This window comes from Varroa jacobsoni, unplaced genomic scaffold, assembly GCF_002532875.2.
Source record: "Varroa jacobsoni isolate VJ856 unplaced genomic scaffold, vjacob_1.0 scaffold_1063, whole genome shotgun sequence".
In the NCBI taxonomy this organism is placed as follows: Eukaryota; Metazoa; Arthropoda; class Arachnida; order Mesostigmata; family Varroidae; genus Varroa; species Varroa jacobsoni.
Window position 1 is genome coordinate 716,927 of NW_019213965.1, and position 12,918 is coordinate 729,844.

General features: G+C 42.7%; 1 protein-coding gene across 7 annotated transcripts in view; it reads left to right on the forward strand.

Annotated features, from left to right (window-relative positions):
* LOC111266186 (clarin-3) overlaps window positions 1–12,918 on the forward strand; it is a 121,743-nt gene that overhangs the window by 58,311 nt on the left and 50,514 nt on the right. For 2 of the 7 annotated variants that reach the window (XM_086970822.1, XM_022843437.2), the window contains exon 1: window positions 8,755–9,176. The exons of 3 other annotated variants lie outside the window; for them this stretch is intronic. Coding sequence is in view for 3 of the 4 variants with exons in the window: in XM_022843437.2 (XP_022699172.1) it covers window positions 9,118–9,176 (59 nt within the window). In the remaining variant the exon portion in view is untranslated. Of the gene's footprint in view, window positions 1–963; window positions 1,319–8,752; window positions 9,177–11,095; window positions 11,816–12,918 lie in introns of those variants that run through there. 2 more of the 7 variants (XM_086970821.1, XM_022843444.2) reach the window with 2 other exon arrangements.

The following is a 12,918-nucleotide window of genomic DNA, read 5'->3' on the forward strand; positions in this document are numbered from 1 at the left end:
GAAGAATCGACTCGGAGCTGTGTGCGGTAAGCAAGACAGCTCCATATAGATAAACAGTATATTGCGATATTTTCTCCTGGAACTCGTGACAGTTCCCGTCTAGCGTCAATTGCTCCCGCGTCTGCTACGACAGCTACGTCTACTACCACGGCTTGTCGTCGGAATCACCGCTGCCTCTACGTCTCCTATAATTTCTATCTTCTCGATTTAAATGATCTTTTTATATTCATCGGATGAAAAATTGTCATGTTTTTACAGAATGATACTGGCACTCGATATCGCTGCTGGCAAAAAAGCCGTGATCGTTGTCCTACGTCGACTTTTGGAAAAACGGGTAATTCCCTCCACGGGTGTTCGCGCGTAGGGGCAACGGCGTGACAGCGACATCATCTGCTTACTAATTAGTCAGTCAGATAATGCAAATCTAACGTAATACAGACATCATCGAGACGAACGGTAATAGATCTTGTAATTCCGAATCTCAATTCCAAATCCATCAAACCAACCATGCCAGTGGCTTCTGAAAAAGAACCAACGAGCAGACCACCCAAAGAGCAAGACAAGTGGGCGACGACAAAGTAACCAGTCTTAGAATTAGGTCATCCATTGCGTGCAGTCATTCACCGCTACTAGAATGATATCACAATCGTTCGATGCTGGGAACGGCACTGCAGAAGCGGTTAATGCGGCCATTATTGCAAACCCTCTGCTGTTGGTGGCATCGTTTACTAGGCGAACGCTCTTTCTCGATGTCGGCCGTTACGCGACTGTGCTGTGGCTAAAATACAACGGTTACGATAGAACTTCAATCGCGCGCTTTCTGATTTTCAATAGTAGTTGACGATAGTATCGACGCCCACGTATTAGCAAAATTAGAGATATCATTTGAACACGTTGGTCAAAAAGCTTCTTGTTTGACCCATGTCACAGAACCATCGACCGAATTTGCGCTCTACGATAGACAACGCATTGCAGACGATTTTCTTCAAGCGAATAGATGCAGAAGAATAACATAGCAATAGATTGATTCTAATCATTAATTTTGCCCCACAATAGTTTATTCGTCTAAGTAAATGTAACTTATGAACGAGTGTCACCAAACGACATTCTGCTCGCTAAATACTCGTTCTAGTGTTTTAAAACGGCATAGTATTTTGAAGCGGTGACTATTTTAAAAACAAGTTACTGATGTGGTTACACCTGCTGTGAAACGTCTTCGACTTCTTTTCTGCAACAAAAAAGGTGAACGAAGTATCTTATGCTTCAAGTGAAATCCGGCTGAAAAGAGGAACAGCAGAGTGATACGGCACCGACATGGGTAAGGCTTTGAAACGGCAAAACGTTGATCAACTTTAGCATTTTAGAAGGAACCTTCTGCTTGTTAATACATTTTCGTGTTGTCACTAGTATATGTGCATATAGGCGAACAGACGAAATAAGCTATCCTGTAAGCATGAGATGTTTCCCGTCACGCTGCAAGCAAGTTTTTTTTGTTGACTACTAAATACTGGGCTAGGCAAGGGGCTAGTACATATGACATTGCAAATTCGATATCGCTATCTGTACTGGAATAACCCTAAGGATGCGTGACGCTGATTGAGGTAAAAAAATAACTAGATAGACGGGTCGACGAATGAAATTCACTAAAAACACCCTCTTATCCCAAATTGATCGCCGTTTGCTCCCAGTTTCCCATGCAAACTGTTCCCTAAGCAGAAATATTTTGAAACGATCTTTGCAAACGTACTCGGTAAAAGTACACCAGATTGGCAGAAAAGCATATTTAGTTTATGTTGTAGGCACTCTAGAATCACAGAAATTACTAAAAGGTGCACGGTATGTAGTTTATCAGAGGTCGGTTTGTTTTCAATAATTAGTAAATGTCAACTTCATTTCTTATACTCACCTATCTTATATCAGGCACGAATGTCCGTAGCTACCTATTAAGTGCTATAGTGTTGTCGTTTCTGAGGTTGTTTTTTCAAACTATTGTGTTTTATGGAGTAATTTATGAAGTTTAACCGAAGAAACCTAAGACAGACGCACTAGATAGGGTCATTGCATATACTCACAAGGCATAATTAGCGTAAAGTAAAACCTGAACAGTAACTTAAAATAAAAAACAATTGCGTTACTTTTTAACAAAATCGCTTTCCATTGATCGTTAATATTCTTATGGAACTAGTCCGCTTTTTTTTTATGAGCTATTAAATAGAAATGAATCAATAACTGGTTCAATCAATTTCGACAAATTATCACACCGGGGTGACCCAGCAGACACTCCCTATTTACCTCGATCTCGTTGTCAGAATAAGGAAAAGCGGTCGAATGAACTTTTTATCTACGTGTGCAGCGTAATTATATTTTTCTTTCTTCCTCACCAGTTCCCTTTTCCTTTTTCTGTCGCTTTTGCTAAGTGTGTTGTTTGGTGCACAATGCAGCCTCTCGCGTGCCCCATTCTAATCTACTTTCGACGCCTCTACACGTTTCTCCTTTTACCCAAGTATCCAACGTACAAATTTCTGCTTCTTGCAGATTTCCTACTTGAACCCTGCTGCGACCTTTGTAACAACAAAAATAACGCGTTTTTTTGCTGGACACGTTGATCTTGGTGGAATAGCCGTTACACACACATGGACGGCGATGCAGAAGTTCGTCCTTATACCTACACACCACTATAGTACTACGACTCATGCTGTAACCGCCGTTTACCTGTTTTGTTGTTTCTGGACGGTAGGATTTTCTTTGGTCCAGTCGCAGGAAACTAGTGGAACAACACCACGACATCGCTTCTAGCCGACTCCAATGTCCTGTACTATGAAGGTTAGGGGCTGTTACCCAGGGATTAAGGAGACTAGCAATGGCGGGTATAAAAAAAGAAAAACGAACTAACGTGGTACGCGTGACTAGGTTGAAGCCAGCATGGACGAAAAGAAGCGATAGAGTTGAGATAAGGGAAGGGCGATAGAGTTACGACTTACTGGGGTACGGGAGTGAAGGCATCCCATGTACAAGTTCATGGGGTAAAAATAGACTGCAGAAATGGTTGAAGCAAGCTAAAACTACCTGGTTTGTTCGGAAAGGGCTAGAATTTGGTTGGAGTCGAGCTTTCCAGACAACAAACAGGTACTCTACATAGCTCAAAGGAAGGGAGAGCACCGTGGTGACGCGAACGTGGGGTAAAGAGCATTTGCCGCGGAGATTCAAAAGTCCTGAGAAAAACAAAGCAGTACGTCAATCTAGTCACTTGCTTCAATCATCCATTACCGCTCCGTCTACTCTTACAGCAGTGATAATTCTCTTTGGCACGCTGTGCTCTCTTTATTAGACTGCGGAGCACTTCTACCTGCGATCCTTCCGTTGGTTGTAGGCATATGGATGCATGATTGTACCGACGGTACCCGTGCGTGTAGGGTGCGTCTACGGTATGTGTACAACGACTGCTGCACAAGCTAAGTCAATATGCCCCCTCAACCCTCAGCTTAATCTCGGCGCGTACTTCGACCGGAATAGGTGCAGCTGAGCCAATGTTGAGTGAAAAGTGTATTTGTACTACTTATGCCTAGGTGTTGACTGTGAGGGTGATAACTCTCTGCAGGACAGAATATAGAAAAGCAGCGTAGAAAGCGAGTACGTAATCGGCAGCCTGCTACAACAGCGTCGCTACACACGGCGGCCCAACAGCAGGACCCACGTACACATGGCGATCAAAAAGAGTCCCTCCTGCGACCATCAAATTAGGTGGCTACTCTACTACAATACATTTTCGCATACACACCATACAACGCGGAAGCTTCCCGCAAGCACCATGGCTAATAGCACCGAGGGCATGAAAATTTCGTGCAGACCGAGCCCTTTTTAAACACTACGGATTAAAAACGGAACCATTTATATACCATGGTGGTCTTTCCCCAGTCTAACCGAGCGAACGTCTGCGTCGACGAACGGATGCAAAGAAAGAACGAATGTATAGCAAGAGAAAAGCTGAGTGCCAAAGGAGTATCCAAAATAGTCCGCCATTGGATCGCACGCGTATAGGAAAACCACTGATAAAATAATAAATAGTTGAAAGATATAAGATATGCGAACAGGAAAGTTTGCAAGAAACTTACTTTCGTTCAATATCTATTTCCATCCTAGAAATAGAAAACATTGCGTAGAATAAGGTGGTTTTCTGCAATAATCATTCTCGGCACGCGTGCCGTGATATTAAATGTCGACATAAAAGTAACCCAAATACTATTCAGAAATAGGTGGAAATTCAAATGGATATTCCAATCAAAGGAGAGGTCGTCGAATTTTTTGGAAATTTAAGTCTCAAAGCATCAGAGGTCATTTGCAATATTTCACATTTATGGCAGAAACGCTCTAGTAAGTTGTTTTACATGGAATAAACAAGGTATAAAATGGTAGACTTTTGTTGTGGTGTATGAAGGAAGAAGCAAAGGAATCTATGGTCGACTGAATTATTGTATGATAGTATTTATGACAAGGATATTATTAAATTTCGGAAAAATTCAATTTCGGTGAATTTGGAGCTTTGCAGGACCTCGAGACTATTTATTATTATTTCAGGTCAGTAAATCCCGAAACTGTTTTCGCCTCAGGGAACCTGTTCCCCCCGCACCCCCCTAGGAGGCCAATCTGAACAAGAACCACGCGTCTGAACTGTACTGATTCCTCAGTTAACACGCATGTCAGTTAGGTATAGATTGAAAGTTCGAAACTCATTTCTAACGTTTCTAGGAACCAGCAGTATTTTTCCGATGTTTATTGCCTGGTCGTACATTGGCCATCAGCACTTCCCATAGTATTGACTACATATAAGTATTTGTGCTGTTAAGGGATGCACGTACCTGTATAAACACTCATCTTATAGAGACATTGTATTGAGCTTAACCTGCAAATTGGTTTTTTAATGCGGTTTTCCGCAACTTCTTTATAACTACTATAATTAATAATTGCAGTCAGTACTAGCGGCGTTCACTATGATTCTTCTTCTTCTTCTAGCCACGCGTTTCGTATTCTGGATTGATGCTGCATTGCTTTACACATCTGTGTCTGTATGCGTACATGTTTGACCATCTTTGAAGAGTATATTTGGCGGGGCCAGGTGAAGGTGTTACTCAGTTAGACTGTTGACGTTGCTGATACGTTCCGTTCATTATCCACCGCGTTATTGCTGGTCGAAGAAAACTGACTGTCGTTCAGTGCTGCCGCATGGACCGCGATAGGACTCCATGACGTCGGCCAGTGTGCGTACATAAGCTACAACATAGTAAGGGTCGTACCGTTTTCGAGACAAACAAGTGAAGAAGCTTCGCCAGTCTTCTCAAGAATCGCGATGTCCAATGGCGTTTTGACGAGCCCTAACAAGGGGAATGTCGGTAGCAGGCTGTACGTTGCAACCAAGCAGGCAAACGGAAACGCGCTGGATGCAGGTCGGATGCTTCGCCAAGCTCAATCCACTACAAAGTAATCGAAACTCATTCAGTGTTCATTAGGTTCTCAAGTGGTTGTTCGTGTAAAAAGAAGACAAAGGCAGACAATTGAGACGTCAAGAGTGCAGGCAGCAGCTGTCAGGAGAAAGACGATCGAATGCTCGGTTGTGTTTGGCGTCGCTTCCGTCGACCACGGTCCTATTTTCAAACACTGCGTTACGTAGCTGGCTGTCCCCAGCCTTACGTTGTTGTTCTCGGCCTTCTTCGAGGCTTCATCCCGAAACGCGAACCGGACGGCTGTCGCAAGGGTGCGGGGTTAGTCGATGGGTTTGACAGCAAGGCCATACTTATTCGCTACCATTATTATTGGTATAACTGTTCGGGCAGTGACAAAAGGCCCGAAGGAAGAGTTATTTAAAAATGAGACCACAATAAATCTGCATCGAACTGTGAAGGTGTGTGAGGAGCTTTGAGATTAGTAAAAATAGACTGTAACGTTAAATGTGTACACTTTCTTACCCATATCGTATGGCCGACTTTACTCAATCATTAGGGCACAGTGTACTCATGCTGACAACACTGTGATGCAATGGTATATTTTCTTAATCATAGTCTTAGATAAACCATTGATATTCATTGGCTATGAAGCTTGAATATAACATAATTTAAATAGCAATTACAAATTACCAATTAAGTACAACGATCAGCTGACACAAATTAATTAAAAGTACACAAGTAGCAGGGACACGTATACCATTTATACGAAACCGTTCGCATGATCTTGTTTCTCTGGTCTCAATGCCGTTCTGGGCATAGCGAATAGACACTACTATAATAAATCAACAACAAATCAATAAAACAAAACAACAACAACAAGGTAAATTATTGGAAATGACAGAATTAGCTTTGTTTGTTCTGTATTCGTATTATACACAATATATATATCTACAGCCAATTCAAAACTGAGAAGTATTCCACAATGTAACCAACTAAAATATTCAGTGGTGATAAAACAATAGACGAGCCCCAAATGTACCTTTTACTCGGCGAGACCGAAGAACCAGCTACGTCTACTAACCCATCGGACTGTCGAATAAAATCGTATCTGACCCGCCTTATTACGTCGACACAAGTCTGGGCCACTGATAAAAAAAAATAACACTTGGCTAGAAAATGCAATAGCGTAATTACTAACATGGGGGCAAAGTGCACTATGTTAGAGGAAAATGATTCTAATTATTGCTTTAGTTTATTGTTAACGATATTTGGACCTTGACCTATCCAAAGGAATTACTATAGTAGATACGTGTCGTTGTTTATATAACAGCTCCACTGTACGTGTATATAAGACTTTTACATGAAGGGCGTGCATGGCAATACTGGCGCCTTCCGCATTACTGTTCTCATGGCCTTTGATCGAAGCGTGTGTATTTGCTAGCCCCATGTCAGCAAATAGGACTCTGCGTCGAGACAACGCTATAGATTTACGGGGAAGGAGCGAGGTCGTGCGAAGTGAGTCATTCTGATCACCTAGCCAGAAAAGCTCATTACTTTGCCAACTTCACGAGTCGTCTTATTATTAGGCATGTGGCATATCCATTTGTTTCTTCTTCACATAAAGAAAACTAATTAGATTGACCTGCAATTCGTATTTATTGAGGCCATCGTTCGGCACAACGCAGTACGAGCCGGGAGATATAACGAATGCGTGGTTCCATCGCCTACAAATGTCTGTGCGTGTAAATTGTGCCTGAGATGAAAGCATTTATTGGCTGGGAACGCCTATTTGGACCACGCGGAGATGTCTACCTGTCTGTTCTTCAAGCTAGAGAATGAAAAATGTAGGAGACGCCGTACGCCACGATTTTACTCATTTATCCTCCCCCAACTGTGTCTGTGAGGCTTCCGTTATGCAGCATCAGCGGGGCAAAAATACAACAGCAGAGCGCCCTCTCTATCTGAACGCGGGTCCAACATAAAAAGAAGTCATATATTGACCTTCCCTCTTATCTCGCAGCCGCTTTTCTTTTGCCCTTCCCTTGTATCCGCTTTGTACCACTGCAGTGGCTATTATTATAATGAAAACCATTGTCAGCGTTACAGTATGACGAGGGAATTGTCAAAACTCGGATTAAGTATACTGTTGCAACAGCATCTTGTTCTGCCTGTTTAATATCATGATTACGCAGACTGTTTCTCGTGCTGATGGCTTACTGGCGACTCCTCCAACCTGCCGCTAATGACACATGCTACGTGCGTCTATACGTGAGCCGTCTTACGCTAACGTTCTATAACAATACCTTCTAGACATCTTGATAGATTGCATTTATTTTAAATGCTGAGAACAAAGTTACCTTATATTTCTTGTTAACTTTAAAGGGGAAGAGCAAGTCGGAAACAGATGCGGAAATTTGCTAGTTGGGTATACTGCCCTGTTAATCTATCACTGGCTATTGGTTGACTGGTAGTTATTACTAGAGCGGCACAGCTTATCGGTATGCGTGTATCGCCGGCTGCCAAACAATTCGCACGCTTTAGTTTTCTAGTGAACGCATGGGGTGAGCTGTTCGTAATATGATGAAGGGGAACCTGACGCCGCAAAAAGGACAAACAGGAGTTGCTTGCCGTTGACCTTTACTCTGGTTGGCGAAGTCGCTTGGTATCGACTTGCTATTCGTGACTCATGGAAGCATTTTGTTGATACTGCGTAGCTGTTCACAGCATTATAGCGCGGCCTAACAATTATGATTAGCGGCATTAGCGACCCTTGCTGATCAGTCGCCAGGGATGAATTCTATGACTTCGATGATGCAGTCGCCATGGCTAGAGCCTCAATCACCTCTGTCGCGAAAACTGTGACAGACGCTACAGCCTCACTACGCTCGTAGGAAAGGAATGACGTAGACCTCGCTTAACCATAGAAGCTGACAGACGCCGACGGCGCGTCGTTGCACACACAAGAGAATTAACCGAACTAGAACTGCACACATCCATCATGTATCTGTACATTATGCATGCGTCCTTTGCTGCCGGCAGTAGCAGCGGCGAAGATCCTAAGATAAATTTACCAGCCTATCCGCACTTATTGAAACAGGCCGAAGGTAAAGGTTTCCATTGGCAAACGACTTCAGCTTGTTATGCCCTTCTCAACTTTAAAGCAACGCCTGCAACGCAATTTCGTTTTTGCTGCCAATGCAAGACGTCTGTCTTCATCCGACGACGTCACTGTGCCCTCCCAGCCGCCATTCCTGTCAGTAATCATTCTATTGATTCGTCAAATAATAGTCCACTAAGCCGGCCGCAGTGATCGTCCGTGGGTGGGCGGTGACCCCAACAATAATAATAGTGCAGCTACGTGAAGAGACGCCAGATCTGGCTACTTGCTGGCCATCTACTATGTGAATGTGGTGGGAGACAGCGTCGAACAACCGGCCTACAGAATAACTGCGTACGAGTTGTGGGCGAATCAGCTAGACATCGAGCAGAACCCCAATGAAATAGCCGATTATCGAACCAACGAGACCGTATGGCTGGTGAGAGATGGAAACGCAATAGTGGGCGAAACTGTGACTGGAAAAATCTGAGAAGGGGCAAAACTAGGCAGAGGTACAACGAGAAAACGAAAAAGAGTGACTGTGGCATCTCAAAGCAAAAGAGGTTTTGGCTGTGATGAGTAATGTATAGAAACTGGAATAGATCGCCCATGAAGGATCGGACAATTGCGAATGCCTTAAGGTAGGATCCTCTATTTTTTTATGGATTGCATCATGCATTTTATTTGGTTTGTAAATATTTTCGAAATGCTAAGTTATTGGTCAGCTGTCCAATAATTTCATCCATAGCCAGCGCTGTACACCTCTAAAACCGAGATCTTTTTTTGAGAAACTTATAGCGTAGCCTTATGCAGTCGCAGTTTCTGAAATTATCACATATAAACAGCACCCAAATAATTACTTCGAGAATGGTTCACATTCAAAATTGATAGATGCGCGCTTAAAAACCGTTCGTGTCATCATGATAACTGGTAAATTTTTGCTTGGCATCATTGACGCAAGTCTATAGACAGTGCTGAGTAGGTATGTCTACATGGCAACAGCGACAGGCCAGATCGCAATCACCGGCTAGAAAATGAGCAGGGTAAAACGCTCGGTATCGCACTATTTAAAAGGAATATTTGAAATATCGTCATTTACAACAGATCCGGGACAGACAGATCTGTTAAATCTTTTTCATGGGTTTCGCATCTGATGGCTGAAAGTCTTTGCTGCCCATGAATACTTGTTATGCACACCAGATCAAACGTGGCAAAACAAATGATAGCATGCCGAACCAGTAAATCGCTGCTTTTTCGCGGAGAACCTGTCGAACAACGCTCCTTCGCGTACCTGATCCAATGGTTATCGGGCCAGAACGCGTAAATGATGCGGCAAGCCGCGTCTACTTAAGTGAGCGTAGTCTAACATTTACTGGCTGAAGAAAGGGGAACTAGGTTTTTCGGCCAAAATTGGGCTGCACTATAATATGAGCAACTCTAATATGCAATATTGTATCTATGTTGTTTAATGAGAGGATGCTGCAACGATGGAACAGCTTGTATCCGACCCTAATTTATTTAAATGTAACTCGCGGTATCAAATAAATTACGTATGGAAAATGGATAGCATCAACGATCAACCCGATTTCAGTTAAAACAACAGTTAGCAACAAGCATATAAGAAAGGAACGCAAATGGGCACACGATGATGAGTCGAATGAGTCTGTTGTATTCCACTAATATTAGTGTGACAAAACACAACGTTAAACGCGTGTCCGAAACGAACGTGACTTACAGACTCGCAGAGTTCATGCAGACGAGGGCCTTGTGTCCTCGTCTGTCCTAAACAACATGTCCTAAACGATTAACACTTGTGTTTGATGGCAAAGTCCTCTTCATCGTTAGCCGTTTAATCCCTTTAACATAAGTAGATTTCGTGCAGACACATTTGGCCGGGTTCAAATAGGATGAAACTAGAACCTGTTTGGACACTGCTTGTTTTTTACCTAAGTCATCAATGTTTTTAAAAAATTGCCTAAACACCATTCCAGCTTGGAACAGCTGCCCGCAACACAGGAATTCGCAGGAGATATTAATAAATAAATAAATTGATACTGATAAAAATTTCCCAATACTCGTCGATATTGTTTTTTTTTTTGACAATCTGCAGTATTTTTATATTGGCCAGACTTTTCAAGGCACAACATTGCCGTGTAGTATTAGGATCTCAGTCATACCAGGTTTAGCGTAGTAACTACAACAATAGCAGCAAATGCTTCACTAATGACAGTTGCCATTACGATATGCATCATCCTCCATCGTCTTTCCTGCTTGTTCTCTGTTCCCACTGACCGCCACTCCGTCGCGCTGGCCCCAATAGACGTTGCGGGGTATCGAGTGAACTAACTATTGCATAGGTCGTACCTGTTCCTCACGTTGCCTTAGAGCGAGGTCTGGGTGACATCTTCATCGCGAATGCGATGCTCTATTGAACTGCGTATGTGCTAATAACGATCCGGCTAACGTAGCTTGTCTGACATTGTTACGTTAACTAATGCTGGATCCGTCCTTGGAAGCAATGAATTACCCAGATATGGTTTCCTGTTCTCGCTCTTCTCAGGAAACTGGCACTACAACTCGATCAACTGGCTTCCGGAATAAACGAACGCCGCTACCAGTGTAATTTTACTCACACTTGTGTGGCTGTCACCTCTGCCACAACGAACCGAAAATGGATGATGAGACAAAATAAAGTAGATCGGTGACTGCAAGAATCACAGGCGACCCACAGACGCAATGATTGACTTTGGTCCGTGGGAACGACTAGCTGATCGAGCAGTAATGCTAGAAAATTCAATCAGTCAAACTGGTTGGCGGGAGCGCCCTGCTTAGTTCATGAGTGAGCTTGTGTTCGCGGTGTGGACAAAACATCTCCGCATCAGTAACGCGTCACTCGATATGTCTCATTGGCTTCGCAAGCGACAGTAATCACTACGTCTGGTGACCATCACTATGTTATGCCCACCATTATCACCCTTCTCTGAAGGTTCTGAAGACCATTCTTTCACCTTGATGTCTCTGGCGGCACAATAATTTGATGTGAATACCCGTTGTTCGTTTAATGGAACAAAAGAAAACATCAAGTGACTATACTGAAGCGTTTAGCCAAGCGCGATGGCGATGGCGCTCACGACACGGGCACGTCTATTTGTCGTCTTTATGAGTCCTTCGCCGTTTCTTTGCATCGATTTTGCTGAGTCGGAATGTATTACATTCCGTTTGTCTGGAGGAGCAGTATGGCTGACGGTAAACAGACGTTGTCTTGTCGCCCAACTGATGGGTAAGCCACCCCGATCTTGTCCATTATGTTTGCTATTCTCCACGATGGATGTCCAAAGAGGAAGAAGAAGAGTTTAGGGGAAGATGCAACTGCAGTACTTTCTTGCTGATTTGTTGCGCTTAACATGTACTAATCGGGGGGATATTTGTTCATCATCATAATAATAATAATAGTTATTGTTGTTACGATCAACCTAGTAAAAAAAAATAAATATTAAATATTCAAAATAATGTCTTATACTTACGGACCCTCAAATGCATAAATGAAATACCGACGGGCTAAAAAGTTTTGGGGTTCGCGTCACGAAGCGATCGTTGCCAACTTGGCTAAGATGAATGTCTCTCTTGTTATACGCGTTTTCCATAGTTAAGCTCATGGGCTTTTGTCGTATCAAATATTTCCATTTCAATTTTTGAAGGTACTTCATTATTACGCTAACTAATTACGCTCTACATAGATATATAGCTCGACATAGAAGTAGCTAGCTTTCTTTGCAGAGAAAGCCATGTTTCACGTACATTTTGCGGGCAGTTATGGCCGTAGAGGTTAACTCAACTTCGCCGATCAAGACGTGTCACAAATAAATTCTATTTTTGTAGAAATAACTATAATATCACCAATTTTACTTGACATATGTTAGTTCATAAAAGCATCTGCTTACTTAAATATCAAGCGTATCACAAAATATGTCATTACCTTTCTGTCTATAATAATAAAAATCGAATTCAAAAGTACACATAGTATTACGATAAAATGAGGGAAAACTTTCCAGTATAGGTAATTTCGTCGGAAAAAAACTAGAATATTGATTAAGGACTTAAGGTTCAGTCATCCCTAGGAGAAGACAGAGATAACTTTTATGATTCACACGGGCATTCAGCGTTAGCGGCGAGCACATACAGTCATAACGAGCCCAGACAGGCTGGGCTGGTAGCCTTTCGGCAAGCGAGCTCTTCGGAAGAAGTGGAAGGACCGGCTATCGAAGCTATAAGTTGCCAAAAGAGCGATCAGTTGCCGGCTTTTTCACTTACATGCTGAAAGTATGAATGCGGTATCAATGATAGGTTTCGTCGATCTATATTCTGTTCAAAAGATCCAACCCC